We start from the raw sequence: 16,630 nt of genomic DNA, 5'->3' as shown, positions 1-16,630 counted from the left end.
CTCTTCTATTAAAATAAACTTACTACCAAAAACAAGCACATAAATTTGAAATAACTGAATTCCCCTAAGACTTAAATATCATAGAAATATTTTTAGAAAACCATGACTTAAAGAAAATAAAATATTAAATTCACTGTGGAACTGTTCTATCTGTAATATCATCTCTACACGAGAGCCTTCTAAAACCAGGGCAGTTAAAACCAAAACCAGTTAAAGCTGGAATTCTGCCCTGAATATTTATTTGCTCCTCTCATTGTCTTTTATTTGTAAAGAGTCCTACGTTTTCTCATTTTGAATATTTTCAGATAAATCAACAAATGAGAACGTTTTAAAACATCCCCCAAAATTCTTCACAATGCCCATGATATTCTGTAATTTAAAGAATATCTGAACATTTTGACAACATTTTCTCTGTTTGAAATATTTTAGTTGTTCTCCTTCCTCCTTTACTTGAAAAACAATCACCTTTTTAAAGTGCCTAAGGGACTTCCCTGGGGGTCCAGTGGTTAAGACTCCATGCTTCCACTGCAGGGAACATGGGTTCGATCCCCTGGTCAGGGAACTCAGATCCTGCAAGCCGCTTGATGCAGCCAAAAATAAAATAAAATAAAATAAAGTGCCTAAGGTGAGGGTACAAAATAAAGCCAATCCAGGTAAGAAAGGAGCTGTTTTATCTTCTTCAAACTAATAGCAAAAAGTACATTGTTAATTAAAACTCAGTTTTTTTCACTTAAAGGTAAATTTTTATCTCAGTTCCTATGTATCTACCATTCAAAGAAATAAAATTACTAATATTGATAGTGCCTGAGATGACCAAGAAAACAGCTCCCGATAATCAAGTATTCATACTGTTACCAAAGAATCAGATTTGGGGAGCAGGGAGGTCACCCAGTCTGGGACATTCCTGTACGTGGGGTTTTGACTAAAACTCTTCATTGCTCTTCATCACTCTGATGTACAATGAATTCATATCTTTAAAGTGCCTGAATCACCTCAAGAAGTTGTCCCTGTAAAGGAAATACTCATAGCTGCTCCCCCTGAAATTGAAACACCTTCCACTAAAGGTATCATTCTATCATTCCTTCCTTCATTTATTTAACAAATGCCCACGATGTGCATGGTGCTAGGGAGCTGGGGAATAATAAAGACAAGATTTGATTCCTTTCTTCAAGACTTTCTACCTCATCCAGTTCTTGAAGGAAGCATCCTTGTAGACATAAAAGTCACTTGGGTTCAGTTAATGTCATTAATGTCTCCACTGATCCCTTAACCTCTAAGTATAATATAATACTAATATCTTCAAAGTATCTGAAGCTGTGCAAGAAGTTGCTCCTGAAATGAAGGTATCTGAGGATGTTCCTAAAGAGGCAGAACCTCTGCCTGTGAAAGGTACCTGTCACCTCTGAACAGATACTGAAGAAATTGTCTGTCTTCGGTTCTTAAAACTATGTTTTTCTAATGTTCTTCCTAACTCCTAAATGTAAACATACTAATATCTTTAAAGCACCAGAAGCTCCACAAGAAGTTCCCTCTCAAAAGAAAATATGTGTGACTGTTCCTATCAAAACAGAAAACCCTCCTATTAAAAGTGTTCATTCAACAAATACTTCATAAGGAGGGTCTACAGGGTCATAGGACCTCCACTAGTTGCTAGAGAAGAGTGAGCCCATCTTCTCAAGGATGCTGCTAATCCCATTCAACTTAGTTGATTGGTGGGGCAAGGGGAGAATAGGCAGAGAAGAAACTTCTAAAAAACTACATTTGCTGACATATTGTGGTTATTGTTTTCATTAATCATTTTAACTCCTAAATGTGAAATACTAATGTCTTTAAAGTGCCTGAAGCTGCTCAAGAAGGTGTTCCTGCAAAAAGAGTTCCTTCCAAAAGGAGAGGACCTCCATCAGTTAAAGGTACAAGTCCCCATGCCGTCAAGTTCAAGAAGAAATAGCTCCTGTAGTCTTGAAAATATTTTGCTGTTCCCACTGATCTTTGCAATACTAAATGTTAAAATACTGATTTCTTAAAGTGCCTGAAGCTCCCCAAGAAATTTTCCCTGAAAAGAAAACATATGTGGTTCGTCACGGAAAGACTGAAGCCCTTCCTGATGAAGGTATATATTGCTGGAAGCTTAGCCGTTTGGGAAAATGTCTTTTCCTGTATAAATGTATTTCCTGTTTGTATTGATTCTTGTAACTCCTAAACGTAAAAATATTAATATCTTTAAAGTGCCTGAGGTGCCCCAAGAAGTTGTCTGGGAAAAGAAAGTGCAGCCTCCCCAAAAGCCTGAAGTTTTATCTGTCAAAGGTACATCCTAACAGCCCCTCAGGAGGGAATAGAGAGGGCTATGGAAAGAACCGCCTTGCTAGCCTTGAAAGTGCTTTTGCTGTGTAAATGTGATTCTTGTCTGTGTTGATCCTCATGACTCAAATGTAAATTTACTAATATCTTCAAAGTGCCTGAGGCTCCCAAAGAGGTTTTCCCTGAAAAGAAAGTGTCTATGGCCACTCCTAAAAAGCAAGAAGTTCCACCAGTTACAGGTATTTGTCCTCGATCTGAGGTTTAAGAAGATATAACTCATCTGCTCTTGAAAATATTTTGTTCTAGTGGTCACATAACTCACAAATGTAAATTTACTAATATCTCTTAAGTGCCTGAGGCTCCCAAGGAATTTGCTCCTGAAAAGAAAGCACCAGTGGCACCTCCTAAAAAGCCAGAAGTCCCACCTGTTACAGGTATTTGTCACAAACTTAGGCCTAAAAAGGCATAGCTCTTCTGCTCTTGAAAATAATTTGTTCCAGTGATCTCATAACTTCAAATGTAATTTTACTAATATCTTTTAAGTGCCCGAGGCTCTCAAGGAAGTTGTCCCTGAAAAGAAGGTGCCTGTGATGCCTCCTAAAAAGCCAGAAGTCCCACCTGTTACAGGTAGCTGTCACTCACCTTGGATTTAAGAAGATAAAACTCTTCTGCTCTCGAAAACATTTTGCTCTCGTGGTCTCATAACTACTAAATGTAATTTTACTAATATCTCTTAAGTGCCTGAAGCTCCCCAAGAAATTTTCCCTGAAAAGAAAACATATGTGGTTCGTCGCATAAAGACTGAAGCCCTTCCTGATGAAGGTATATGTTGCTGGAAGCTTAGAAGTTTGGGAAAATGTCTTTTCCTGTATAAATGTATTTCCTGTTTGTATTGATTCTTGTAACTCCTAAACGTAAAACTATTAATATCTTTAAAGTGCCTGAGGTGCCCCAAGAAGTTGTCTGGGAAAAGAAAGTGCAGCCTCCCCAAAAGCCTGAAGTTTTATCTGTCAAAGGTACATCCTAACAGCCCCTCAGGAGGGAATAGAGAGGGCTATGGAAAGAACCGCCTTGCTAGCCTTGAAAGTGCTTTTGCTGTGTAAATGTGATTCTTGTCTGTGTTGATCCTCATGACTCAAATGTATATTTACTAATATCTTCAAAGTGCCTGAGGCTCCCAAAGAGGTTTTCCCTGAAAAGAAAGTGCCTATGGCCACTCCTAAAAAGCAAGAAGTTCCACCAGTTACAGGTATTTGTCCTCGATCTGAGGTTTAAGAAGATATAACTCATCTGCTCTTGAAAATATTTTGTTCTAGTGGTCACATAACTCACAAATGTAAATTTACTAATATCTCTTAAGTGCCTGAGGCTCCCAAGGAATTTGCCCCTGAAAAGAAAGCACCAGTGGCACCTCCTAAAAAGCCAGAAGTCCCACCTGTTACAGGTATTTGTCACAAACTTAGGCCTAAAAAGGCATAGCTCTTCTGCTCTTGAAAATAATTTGTTCCAGTGATCTCATAACTTCAAATGTAATTTTACTAATATCTTTTAAGTGCCCGAGGCTCTCAAGGAAGTTGTCCCTGAAAAGAAGGTGCCTGTGATGCCTCCTAAAAAGCCAGAAGTCCCACCTGTTACAGGTAGCTGTCACTCACCTTGGATTTAAGAAGATAAAACTCTTCTGCTCTCGAAAACATTTTGCTCTCGTGGTCTCATAACTCCTAAATGTAATTTTACTAATATCTCTTAAGTGCCTGAAGCTCCCCAAGAAATTTTCCCTGAAAAGAAAACATATGTGGTTCGTCGCATAAAGACTGAAGCCCTTCCTGATGAAGGTATATGTTGCTGGAAGCTTAGAAGTTTGGGAAAATGTCTTTTCCTGTATAAATGTATTTCCTGTTTGTATTGATTCTTGTAACTCCTAAACGTAAAACTATTAATATCTTTAAAGTGCCTGAGGTGCCCCAAGAAGTTGTCTGGGAAAAGAAAGTGCAGCCTCCCCAAAAGCCTGAAGTTTTATCTGTCAAAGGTACATCCTAACAGCCCCTCAGGAGGGAATAGAGAGGGCTATGGAAAGAACCGCCTTGCTAGCCTTGAAAGTGCTTTTGCTGTGTAAATGTGATTCTTGTCTGTGTTGATCCTCATGACTCAAATGTATATTTACTAATATCTTCAAAGTGCCTGAGGCTCCCAAAGAGGTTTTCCCTGAAAAGAAAATGCCTATGGCCACTCCTAAAAAGCAAGAAGTTCCACCAGTTACAGGTATTTGTCCTCGATCTGAGGTTTAAGAAGATATAACTCATCTGCTCTTGAAAATATTTTGTTCTAGTGGTCACATAACTCACAAATGTAAATTTACTAATATCTCTTAAGTGCCTGAGGCTCCCAAGGAATTTGCCCCTGAAAAGAAAGCACCAGTGGCACCTCCTAAAAAGCCAGAAGTCCCACCTGTTACAGGTATTTGTCACAAACTTAGGCCTAAAAAGGCATAGCTCTTCTGCTCTTGAAAATAATTTGTTCCAGTGATCTCATAACTTCTAAATGTAATTTTACTAATATCTTTTAAGTGCCCGAGGCTCCCAAGGAAGTTGTCCCTGAAAAGAAGGTGCCTGTGATGCCTCCTAAAAAGCCAGAAGTCCCACCTGTTACAGGTAGCTGTCACTCACCTTGGATTTAAGAAGATAAAACTCTTCTGCTCTCGAAAACATTTTGCTCTCGTGGTCTCATAACTCCTAAATGTAATTTTACTAATATCTCTTAAGTGCCTGAAGCTCCCCAAGAAATTTTCCCTGAAAAGAAAACATATATGGTTCGTCGCATAAAGACTGAAGCCCTTCCTGATGAAGGTATATGTTGCTGGAAATTAGAAGTTTGGGAAAATGTCTTTTCCTGTATAAATGTATTTCCTGTTTGTATTGATTCTTGTAACTCCTAAACGTAAAAATATTAATATCTTTAAAGTGCCTGAGGTGCCCCAAGAAGTTGTCTGGGAAAAGAAAGTGCAGCCTCCCCAAAAGCCTGAAGTTTTATCTGTCAAAGGTATATCCTAACAACCCCTCAGGAGGGAATAGAGAGGGCTATGGAAAGAACCGCCTTGCTAGCCTTGAAAGTGCTTTTGCTGTGTAAATGTGATTCTTGCCTGTGTTGATCCTCATGACTCAAATGTATATTTACTAATATCTTCAAAGTGCCTGAGGCTCCCAAAGAGGTTTTCCCTGAAAAGAAAATGCCTATGGCAACTCCTAAAAAGCAAGAAGTTCCACCAGTTACAGGTATTTGTCCTCGATCTGAGGTTTAAGAAGATATAACTCATCTGCTCTTGAAAATATTTTGTTCTAGTGGTCACATAACTCACAAATGTAAATTTACTAATATCTCTTAAGTGCCTGAGGCTCCCAAGGAATTTGCCCCTGAAAAGAAAGCACCAGTGGCACCTCCTAAAAAGCCAGAAGTCCCACCTGTTACAGGTATTTGTCACAAACCTTAGGCCTAAAAAGGCATAGCTCTTCTGCTCTTGAAAATAATTTGTTCCAGTGATCTCATAACTTCAAATGTAATTTTACTAATATCTTTTAAGTGCCCGAGGCTCCCAAGGAAGTTGTCCCTGAAAAGAAGGTGCCTGTGATGCCTCCTAAAAAGCCAGAAGTCCCACCTGTTACAGGTAGCTGTCACTCACCTTGGATTTAAGAAGATAAAACTCTTCTGCTCTCGAAAACATTTTGCTCTCGTGGTCTCATAACTCCTAAATGTAATTTTACTAATATCTCTTAAGTGCCTGAAGCTCCCCAAGAAATTTTCCCTGAAAAGAAAACATATATGGTTCGTCGCATAAAGACTGAAGCCCTTCCTGATGAAGGTATATGTTGCTGGAAGCTTAGAAGTTTGGGAAAATGTCTTTTCCTGTATAAATGTATTTCCTGTTTGTATTGATTCTTGTAACTCCTAAACGTAAAACTATTAATATCTTTAAAGTGCCTGAGGTGCCCCAAGAAGTTGTCTGGGAAAAGAAAGTGCAGCCTCCCCAAAAGCCTGAAGTTTTATCTGTCAAAGGTATATCCTAACAACCCCTCAGGAGGGAATAGAGAGGGCTATGGAAAGAACCCCCTTGCTAGCCTTGAAAGTGCTTTTGCTGTGTAAATGTGATTCTTGTCTGTGTTGATCCTCATGGCTCAAATGTAAATTTACTAATATCTTCAAAGTGCCTGAGGCTCCCAAAGAGGTTTTCCCTGAAAAGAAAGTGCCTATGGCCACTCCTAAAAAGCAAGAAGTTCCACCAGTTACAGGTATTTGTCCTCGATCTGAGGTTTAAGAAGATATAACTCATCTGCTCTTGAAAATATTTTGTTCTAGTGGTCACATAACTCACAAATGTAAATTTACTAATATCTCTTAAGTGCCTGAGGCTCCCAAGGAATTTGCCCCTGAAAAGAAAGCACCAGTGGCACCTCCTAAAAAGCCAGAAGTCCCACCTGTTACAGGTATTTGTCACAAACCTTAGGCCTAAAAGGCATACCTCTTCTGCTCTTGAAAATAATTTGTTCCAGTGATCTCATAACTTCTAAATGTAATTTTCTAATATCTTTTAAGTGCCCGAGGCTCCCAAGGAAGTTGTCCCTGAAAAGAAGGTGCCTGTGATGCCTCCTAAAAAGCCAGAAGTCCCACCTGTTACAGGTAGCTGTCACTCACCTTGGATTTAAGAAGATAAAACTCTTCTGCTCTAGAAAACATTTTGCTCTCGTGGTCTCATAACTCCTAAATGTAATTTTACTAATATCTCTTAAGTGCCTGAAGCTCCCCAAGAAATTTTCCCTGAAAAGAAAACATATGTGGTTCGTCACATAAAGACTGAAGCCCTTCCTGATGAAGGTATATATTGCTGGAAGCTTAGACGTTTGGGAAAATGTCTTTTCCTGTATAAATGTATTTCCTGTTTGTATTGATTCTTGTAACTCCTAAACGTAAAACTATTAATATCTTTAAAGTGCCTGAGGTGCCCGAAGAAGTTGTCTGGGAAAAGAAAGTGCAGCCTCCCCAAAAGCCTGAAGTTTTATCTGTCAAAGGTACATCCTAACAGCCCCTCAGGAGGGAATAGAGAGGGCTATGGAAAGAACCGCCTTGCTAGCCTTGAAAGTGCTTTTGCTGTGTAAATGTGATTCTTGTCTGTGTTGATCCTCATGACTCAAATGTATATTTACTAATATCTTCAAAGTGCCTGAGGCTCCCAAAGAGGTTTTCCCTGAAAAGAAAGTGCCTATGGCCACTCCTAAAAAGCAAGAAGTTCCACCAGTTACAGGTATTTGTCCTCGATCTGAGGTTTAAGAAGATATAACTCATCTGCTCTTGAAAATATTTTGTTCTAGTGGTCACATAACTCACAAATGTAAATTTACTAATATCTCTTAAGTGCCTGAGGCTCCCAAGGAATTTGCCCCTGAAAAGAAAGCACCAGTGGCACCTCCTAAAAAGCCAGAAGTCCCACCTGTTACAGGTATTTGTCACAAACCTTAGGCCTAAAAGGCATAGCTCTTCTGCTCTTGAAAATAATTTGTTCCAGTGATCTCATAACTTCTAAATGTAATTTTCTAATATCTTTTAAGTGCCCGAGGCTCCCAAGGAAGTTGTCCCTGAAAAGAAGGTGCCTGTGATGCCTCCTAAAAAGCCAGAAGTCCCACCTGTTACAGGTAGCTGTCACTCACCTTGGATTTAAGAAGATAAAACTCTTCTGCTCTCGAAAACATTTTGCTCTCGTGGTCTCATAACTCCTAAATGTAATTTTATTAATATCTCTTAAGTGCCTGAAGCTCCCCAAGAAATTTTCCCTGAAAAGAAAACATATGTGGTTCGTCGCATAAAGACTGAAGCCCTTCCTGATGAAGGTATATGTTGCTGGAAGCTTAGAAGTTTGGGAAAATGTCTTTTCCTGTATAAATGTATTTCCTGTTTGTATTGATTCTTGTAACTCCTAAACGTAAAAATATTAATATCTTTAAAGTGCCTGAGGTGCCCGAAGAAGTTGTCTGGGAAAAGAAAGTGCAGCCTCCCCAAAAGCCTGAAGTTTTATCTGTCAAAGGTACATCCTAACAACCCCTCAGGAGGGAATAGAGAGGGCTATGGAAAGAACCCCCTTGCTAGCCTTGAAAGTGCTTTTGCTGTGTAAATGTGATTCTTGTCTGTGTTGATCCTCATGACTCAAATGTAAATTTACTAATATCTTCAAAGTTCCTGAGACTCCCAAAGAGGTTTTCCCTGAAAAGAAAGTGCCTATGGCCACTCCTAAAAAGCAAGAAGTTCCACCAGTTACAGGTATTTGTCCTCAATCTGAGGTTTAAGAAGATATAACTCATCTGCTCTTGAAAATATTTTGTTCTAGTGGTCACATAACTCACAAATGTAAATTTACTAATATCTCTTAAGTGCCTGAGGCTCCCAAGGAATTTGCCCCTGAAAAGAAAGCACCAGTGGCACCTCCTAAAAAGCCAGAAGTCCCACCTGTTACAGGTATTTGTCACAAACCTTAGGCCTAAAAAGGCATAGCTCTTCTGCTCTTGAAAATAATTTGTTCCAGTGATCTCATAACTTCTAAATGTAATTTTACTAATATCTTTTAAGTGCCCGAGGCTCCCAAGGAAGTTGTCCCTGAAAAGAAGGTGCCTGTGATGCCTCCTAAAAAGCCAGAAGTCCCACCTGTTACAGGTAGCTGTCACTCACCTTGGATTTAAGAAGATAAAACTCTTCTGCTCTCGAAAACATTTTGCTCTCATGGTCTCATAACTCCTAAATGTAATTTTACTAATATCTCTTAAGTGCCTGAAGCTCCCCAAGAAATTTTCCCTGAAAAGAAAACATATGTGGTTCGTCGCAAAAAGACTGAAGCCCTTCCTGATGAAGGTATATGTTGCTGGAAGCTTAGACGTTTGGGAAAATGTCTTTTCCTGTATAAATGTATTTCCTGTTTGTATTGATTCTTGTAACTCCTAAACGTAAAACTATTAATATCTTTAAAGTGCCTGAGGTGCCCCAAGAAGTTGTCTGGGAAAAGAAAGTGCAGCCTCCCCAAAAGCCTGAAGTTTTATCTGTCAAAGGTACATCCTAACAGCCCCTCAGGAGGGAATAGAGAGGGCTATGGAAAGAACCGCCTTGCTAGCCTTGAAAGTGCTTTTGCTGTGTAAATGTGATTCTTGTCTGTGTTGATCCTCATGACTCAAATGTAAATTTACTAATATCTCTTAAGTGCCTGAGGCTCCCAAGGAAGTTGTCCCTGAGAAGAAAGTTCCTGTGATGCCTCCTAAAAAGCCAGAAGTGCCACCAGCCAAAGGTAGCCACCTCCACGTTGCTATGTTTGACACTGTCTGTTTGTCTTTACTCTGTCTAATCATGAAAATACTAATCTCTTTAAAGTACCCGAGGTGCCGAAGGCAGCTGTCCCAGAAAAGAAGGTGCCTGAAGCTATTCCTCCCAAACCGGAAAGTCCTCCCCCAGCAGGTAATGACAATGCTGTACATACCAGGGAGAAAAATAACTGCTATTTTAGCTAGAAAAAAATTATATGTATAAATCCCAGTACACAAAGGTGATATAATTCTAAAGAAAGAAGAGTTGTCAGTAGTCAAATATATCTTGGTGTATGATTGCATGATATAGTCATTCATTATTTCCACCTTTTCTAAACACAAATTACCAATATTTTTTAAGTGCCTGAGGTGCCGCCAAAGGAAGCCATCCCTGAAAAGAAAGTGCCTGTGGCTCCCCCTAAAGAGCCAGAAGCTCTACCTGCTAAAGGTATTTATCCTTCCATGTTGTTGGTCTCCTGTTTTGGGGGCTGGGAAAAAGTGTTTAGAAGTGTCCGCCAGTTTCATAAATGATACTTGCTTGGGAAAATGTGTTGTCGATATTCCCATTTTATAGTTTCAACTAATAGATACTAATATCTTCAAAGTTGCTGAAGTTCCTAAAGAAGTTGTACCTGAAAAGAAAGTGGCTGTACCCAAAAAACCAGAAGTCCCACCTGCTAAAGGTATTTATTCCCACTGCTGTGTTAAGAATATATATTGTCTTGTCCTCTTCATGATTATTGTAACATATGCCTTCACTGTTCCCAAATTCTAAAAATACTGATATCTTTCAAGTACCTAAAGCTGCTCAAGAAGTTGTCCCAGAAAAGAAAGTTCCCAAGGCACCACCCAAAGAACCGGAAGCCCCACCTGTCACAGGTACATGTTGGCCCAGACATCATTCTGCAGAAGAAATGTCTCTTCAGTTTTTGAGAGTGATTTTAGTCCATTGCTCATTAACCTAACCGTAAAACTACTAATATCTTTCAAGTGCCTGAAGTTCCCCAAGAAGTTGTTCCAGAAAAGAAAGTTCCCAAGGCACGGCCCAAAAAACCAGAAGCCCCACCTGTCACAGGTACATGTTGGCCCAGACATCACTCTGCGGAAGAAATGTCTTTTGAGTTTTTGAGAATGATTTTAGTCCATTGCTCATTAACCTAACCGTAAAACTACTAATATCTTTCAAGTGCCTGAAGTTCCTCAAGAAGTTGTCCCAGAAAAGAAAGTTCCTAAGGCACCGCCCAAAAAACCGGAAGCCCCACCTGTCACAGGTACATGTTGGCTCTGACCTCATTCTGCAAAAGAACTATCTCTTCTGCTATTGAAAACAGTTTCCATCTATTGCCCTTTGTTAACTGAAGTGTAAAATTACTAATATCTTTCAAGTGCCTGACGTCCCCCAAGAAGTAGTCCCAGAAAAGAAAGTTCCCAAGGCATGGCCCAGAAAACCGGAAGCCCCACCTGTCACAGGTACATGTTGGCCCAGACATCATTCTGCAGAAGAAATGTCTCTTGAGTTTTTGAGAATGATATTAGTCCATTGCTAATTAACCTAACCGTAAAACTACTAATATCTTTCAAGTGCCTGAAGTTCCTCAAGAAGTTGTCCCAGAAAAGAAAGTTCCTAAGGCACCGCCCAAAAAACCGGAAGTCCCACCAGTTTCAGGTATTTTTCACCCCAGTCTTTATTCTATAGAAGAAATGACTCCTCTGCTCTTGGAAATACTTTTAGTCCATTGACCTCTTTAAGCTAAGCATAAATCTACTAATATCTTTTAAGTGCCTGAAGTTCCTCAAGAAATTGTCCCTGAAAAGAAAGCACCAGCGGCACCTCCTAAAAAGCCAGAAGCCCCACCTATTACAGGTACCTGTCATTCACCTTAGATTTAAGAAGATAAAACTCTTCTCTTGAAAATATTTTGTTCGAGTGGTCACATAGCTACTAAATGTGAATTTACTAATATCTTTTAAGTACCTGAGGCTCCAAAAGAAGTTGTCCCTGAAAAGAAAGTACCTGTGATGCCTCCTAAAAAGCCAAAATTCCCACCTGTTACAGGTATTTGTCATGAACCTTAGGCTTAAAAAGACATAACTCTTTTGCTCTTGAAAATGTTTGTTCCATTGGTCTCATAACTACTAAATGTAATTTTACTAATATCTTTTAAGTGCCCGAGGCTCCCAAGGAAGTTGTCCCTGAAAAGAAGGTGCCTGTGATGCCTCCTAAAAAGCCAGAAGTCCCACCTGTTACAGGTAGCTGTCACTCACCTTGGATTTAAGAAGATAAAACTCTTCAGCTCTCGAAAACATTTTGCTCTCGTGGTCTCATAACTACTAAATGTAATTTTACTAATATCTTTTAAGTGCCTGAGGCTCCCAAGGAAGTTGTCCCTGAAAAGAAGGTGCCTGTGATGCCTCCTAAAAAGCCAGAAGTCCCACCTGTTACAGGTAGCTGTCACTCACCTTGGATTTAAGAAGATAAAACTCTTCAGCTCTCGAAAACATTTTGCTCTCGTGGTCTCATAACTTCAAATGTAATTTTACTAATATCTTTTAAGTGCCCGAGGCTCCCATGGAAGTTGTCCCTGAAAAGAAGGTGCCTGTGATGCCTCCTAAAAAGCCAGAAGTCCCACCTGTTACAGGTAGCTGTCACTCACCTTGGATTTAAGAAGATAAAACTCTTCTGCTCTCAAAAACATTTTGCTCTCGTGGTCTCATAACTACTAAATGTAATTTTACTAATATCTTTTAAGTGCCCGAGGCTCCCAAGGAAGTTGTCCCTGAAAAGAAGGTGCCTGTGATGCCTCCTAAAAAGCCAGAAGTCCCACCTGTTACAGGTAGCTGTCACTCACCTTGGATTTAAGAAGATAAAACTCTTCAGCTCTCGAAAACATTTTGCTCTCGTGGTCTCATAACTACTAAATGTAATTTTACTAATATCTTTTAAGTGCCCGAGGCTCCCAAGGAAGTTGTCCCTGAAAAGAAGGTGCCTGTGATGCCTCCTAAAAAGCCAGAAGTCCCACCTGTTACAGGTAGCTGTCACTCACCTTGGATTTAAGAAGATAAAACTCTTCTGCTCTTGAAAACATTTTGCTCTCGTGGTCTCATAACTACTAAATGTAATTTTACTAATATCTTTTAAGTGCCCGAGGCTCCCAAGGAAGTTGTCCCTGAAAAGAAGGTGCCTGTGATGCCTCCTAAAAAGCTAGAAGTCCTAACTGTTACAGGTAGCTGTCACTCACCTTGGATTTAAGAAGATAAAACTCTTCTGCTCTCGAAAACATTTTGATCTAGTGGTCTCATAACTTCAATTGTAATTTTATTAATATCTTTTAAGTGCCTGAGGCTCCCAAGGAAGTTGTCCCTGAGAAGAAAGTTCCTGTGATGCCTCCTAAAAAGCCAGAAGTCCCACCTGTTACAGGTATTTGTCATGAACCTTAGACTTAGAAAGGCATAGTTCTTCTGCTCTTGAAAATATTTGTTCCAGTGATCTCATAACTACTAAATGTAATTTTACTAATATCTCTTAAGTGCCCGAGGCTCCCAAGGAAGTCGTCCCTGAAAAGAAGGTGCCTGTGATGCCTCCTAAAAAGCCAGAAGTCGCACCTGCTAAAGGTATTTGTCACTGATCTTAGGCTTAAAAAGACATAACTCTTCTTCTCTGGAAAATATTTGTTCCAGTGATCTCATAACTCCTAAGTATAATTTACTAATATCTTTTAAGTGCCTGAGGTTCCCAAAGAAGTTGTCCCTGAAAAGAAAGCACCAGCGGAACCTCCTAAAAAGCCAGAAGTCCCACCTGTTACAGGTATTTGTCACAAACCTTAGGCCTAAAAAGGCATAGCTCTTCTGCTCTTGAAAATAATTTGTTCCAGTGATCTCATAACTTCTAAATGTAATTTTACTAATATCTTTTAAGTGCCTGAGGCTCCCCAGAAAGTTGTCCCTGAAAAGAAGGTGCCTGTGATGCCTCCTAAAAAGCCAGAAGTCCCACCTGTTACAGGTAGCTGTCACTCACCTTAGATTTAAGAAGATAAAACTCTTCTGTTCTCAAAAACATTTTGATCCAGTGGTCTCATAACTTCAAATGTAATTTTATTAATATCTTTTAAGTGCCTGAGGCTCCCAAGGAAGTTGTCCCTGAGAAGAAAGTACCTGTGATGCCTCCTAAAAAGCCAGAAGTCCCACCTGTTACAGGTAGCTGTCACTCACCTTAGATTTAAGAAGATAAAACTCTTCTGTTCTCAAAACCATTTTGATCCAGTGGTCTCATAACTTCAAATGTAATTTTATTAATATCTTTTAAGTGCCTGAGGCTCCCAAGGAAGTTGTCCCTGAGAAGAAAGTTCCTGTGATGCCTCCTAAAAAGCCAGAAGTCCCACCTGTTACAGGTAGCTGTCACTCACCTTGGATTTAAGAAGATAAAACTCGTCTGCTCTCGAAAACATTTTGCTCTCATGGTCTCATAACTCCTAAATGTAATTTTACTAATATCTCTTAAGTGCCTGAGGCTCCCAAGGAAGTTGTCCCTGAGAAGAAAGTTCCTGTGATGCCTCCTAAAAAGCCAGAAGTGCCACCAGCCAAAGGTAGCCACCTCCACGTTGCTATGTTTGACACTGTCTGTTTGTCTTTACTCTGTCTAATCATGAAAATACTAATCTCTTTAAAGTACCCAAGGTGCCAAAGGCAGCTGTCCCAGTAAAGAAGGTGCCTGAAGCTATTCCTCCCAAACCGGAAAGTCCTCCCCCAGCAGGTAATCATGAAACTCTCCAAACAAGTATTTTTAAAAAGAAAAACTCTCTTCTTAGTGCTGTAAAAATCTTTTTGCAAAATACTTCATATACTTTAGTCAATTCTAGCGTTAAAATGAGCTTGTGTCTTTAAAGTGCACGAGGAGCCTGAGGAAAGTGCCCCAGAAGAGCCTCCAGCTGAAGTCGTGGGAGAGCCAGAGGCTGCTCCTTCTCCAGAAGGTACTGGCCAGCTGCTAGGTTGCCTTTGCCAAACTTAGCTCTTCTTGTCGCAAAGATTCTGGGCATTATGGGCTTTTCTCTTGTTTCTCACTCTTCTTCACTGATTCTAAAACATAAATTCTAATATCTTTAGTGACCGTGCCACCTAAGAAACCTGTCCCAGAAAAGAAACCACCTGCCGTCATTGCCAAGAAACCGGAACCACCACCAGTGAAAGGTATTTCCCACTGCCACTGCTTCCTACAGAAAAATGTCTGTCGTTAAAAAGCTATGTTCTGCTGCTCAGCTTAATGATTTCCATATGTCATTGAAACTATGAGCTAAAATCGACTAATATCTTTTAAAGTGCCCGAGGTGCCCAAGGAAGTTGTTCCTGAAAAGAAAGTGCCTCCAGTGGTTCCCAAAAAACCAGAAGTCCCACCTGCTAAAGGTACTCGTAACTGTCCACTGTTTAATGGAGGTGGATACAGCCTTTATCTCTTGAAAAGTGTTTTGCTCTGTGTAAATGTGATGAGCATTTACAAGTGATTCTTCATAATGTTAAAATACTAATATCTTTTAAGTGCCTGAAGTTCCCAAAGAAGTCCTTCCAGAAAAGAAAGTAGCTGTTCCCAAAAAGCCCAAAGTCCCACCAGCTAAAGGTACATGTTACTAATGAGATTCTGTAGAAAATCACTCACTCTTGGTCTCAAAAGTCACTTACTATAGGAAACCCTTTTGTTTGTCAAACATCTTATATTAACAACTACAAACCTACTATACTGGATGTTTAGGGTTTTAAATGTTTTTAAATAGCATCACTAAAAAAAAACTGGTACATCTATTATAAATATTAGAAGAGTTTACTAACATGGTTTTGTTAATCTTAATAGGCTACATTGTCTTCCCACTATGTGGATCCAAGAACAGATCACTGGCCTAATCGTGAATTTTGTTCTTGGATCTCTCCCTGGGTTATTTGAACTAGATGTGAACTAGATGTGGTATAAATTTCATGTACTTCTCAACTACCCAGAAGTAAAACCAACTCATATCTTTTAAGTGCCAGAGGTACCAAAGAAACCTGTCTTAGAAGAGAAACCAGTCGTCCCTGTTCCTGAGAAAGTAGAGTCCCCTCCTCCAGAAGGTACAGGTAATGCCATTTATGAGCTTACCACTTATGACTGTTTTTAATTTAAGCCTTGTTCCTCTTTTCTAATTCAGTATCTCTTGGTCATTTTCTGTCCTTTAATTATTTGTCTTACTTCACTATTCTTTTTTTTTTTTTTTTTTTAGGAATTCCTTTATTTTTATTTATTTTTATTCATTTTTATTTTTTTTTCGGCTGTGTTGGGTCTTCGTTTCTGTGCGAGGGCTTTCTCTAGTTGCGGCGAGCGGGGTCCACTCTTCATCGCGGTGCACAGGCCTCTCACTATCGTGGCCTCTCTTGTTGCGGAGCACAGGCTCCAGACGCGCAGGCTCAGTAGTTGTGGCACACGGGCTTAGTTGCTCCGCGGCATGTGGGATCTTCCCAGATCAGGGCTCGAACCCGTGTCCCTTGCATTCGCAGGCAGATTCTCAACCACTGCGCCACCAGGGAAGCCCTTCACTATTCTAATTAGCTCCAATCTCAAATCTATTTGGGGTCATCAGTCAGCAGTATCTACACTGGCCATTATAAGCTGTTTCAACAAAGCTTCTCCAACGCACACAAAGTAGGACAGGAAAACTAATGACTATAAATAACATTAAACACCAAAAGGGCTTTTCAAGCATTCAAATCAATAGAAACAGAAATCAGTCAAAAAAGATGGATTTCATCTTAACAAAAACAAGAAACAACATTAATAGAAACAAGGGAAGAAATCAAGATGACTATTTATTGTGTGTTGCATTTTATGCATTTTAGAATATTGTTCCACACATTCAACTAAAATTAACTATATCTTTAAAGGATATGAAGAACCTGTGGAAATTGCTCCTGAAGAGGAAGAGCCAGTTCCTGTTGCAGAAGAGGAGGAACCAGAAGCCCCACCTCCGGCAGGTACAAGACAGGAT

The 16,630-nt window shown here is 39.8% G+C and overlaps 1 protein-coding gene across 1 annotated transcript in view; it reads left to right on the top strand.

Annotated features, from left to right (window-relative positions):
- TTN (titin) overlaps window positions 1-16,630 on the top strand; it is a 287,707-nt gene that overhangs the window by 146,946 nt on the left and 124,131 nt on the right. The window contains exons 153-172 of the mRNA XM_036857396.1: window positions 4,863-4,946; window positions 5,679-5,762; window positions 5,873-5,956; window positions 6,495-6,578; window positions 6,690-6,773; window positions 6,883-6,966; window positions 7,505-7,588; window positions 7,700-7,783; window positions 7,893-7,976; window positions 8,710-8,793; window positions 8,905-8,988; window positions 9,100-9,183; window positions 9,988-10,074; window positions 14,126-14,209; window positions 14,293-14,376; window positions 14,510-14,593; window positions 14,727-14,810; window positions 14,940-15,023; window positions 15,636-15,725; window positions 16,527-16,616. Coding sequence (XP_036713291.1) covers window positions 4,863-4,946; window positions 5,679-5,762; window positions 5,873-5,956; window positions 6,495-6,578; window positions 6,690-6,773; window positions 6,883-6,966; window positions 7,505-7,588; window positions 7,700-7,783; window positions 7,893-7,976; window positions 8,710-8,793; window positions 8,905-8,988; window positions 9,100-9,183; window positions 9,988-10,074; window positions 14,126-14,209; window positions 14,293-14,376; window positions 14,510-14,593; window positions 14,727-14,810; window positions 14,940-15,023; window positions 15,636-15,725; window positions 16,527-16,616 — 1,695 coding nt within the window. The remainder of the gene's footprint in view (window positions 1-4,862; window positions 4,947-5,678; window positions 5,763-5,872; window positions 5,957-6,494; window positions 6,579-6,689; window positions 6,774-6,882; window positions 6,967-7,504; window positions 7,589-7,699; window positions 7,784-7,892; window positions 7,977-8,709; window positions 8,794-8,904; window positions 8,989-9,099; window positions 9,184-9,987; window positions 10,075-14,125; window positions 14,210-14,292; window positions 14,377-14,509; window positions 14,594-14,726; window positions 14,811-14,939; window positions 15,024-15,635; window positions 15,726-16,526; window positions 16,617-16,630) is intronic.

This window comes from Balaenoptera musculus, chromosome 7 (assembly GCF_009873245.2).
Source record: "Balaenoptera musculus isolate JJ_BM4_2016_0621 chromosome 7, mBalMus1.pri.v3, whole genome shotgun sequence".
NCBI lineage: Eukaryota > Metazoa > Chordata > Mammalia > Artiodactyla > Balaenopteridae > Balaenoptera > Balaenoptera musculus.
Note: the sequence above shows the minus strand (reverse complement) of the source record. Positions and strands in the feature narration are given on the sequence as shown.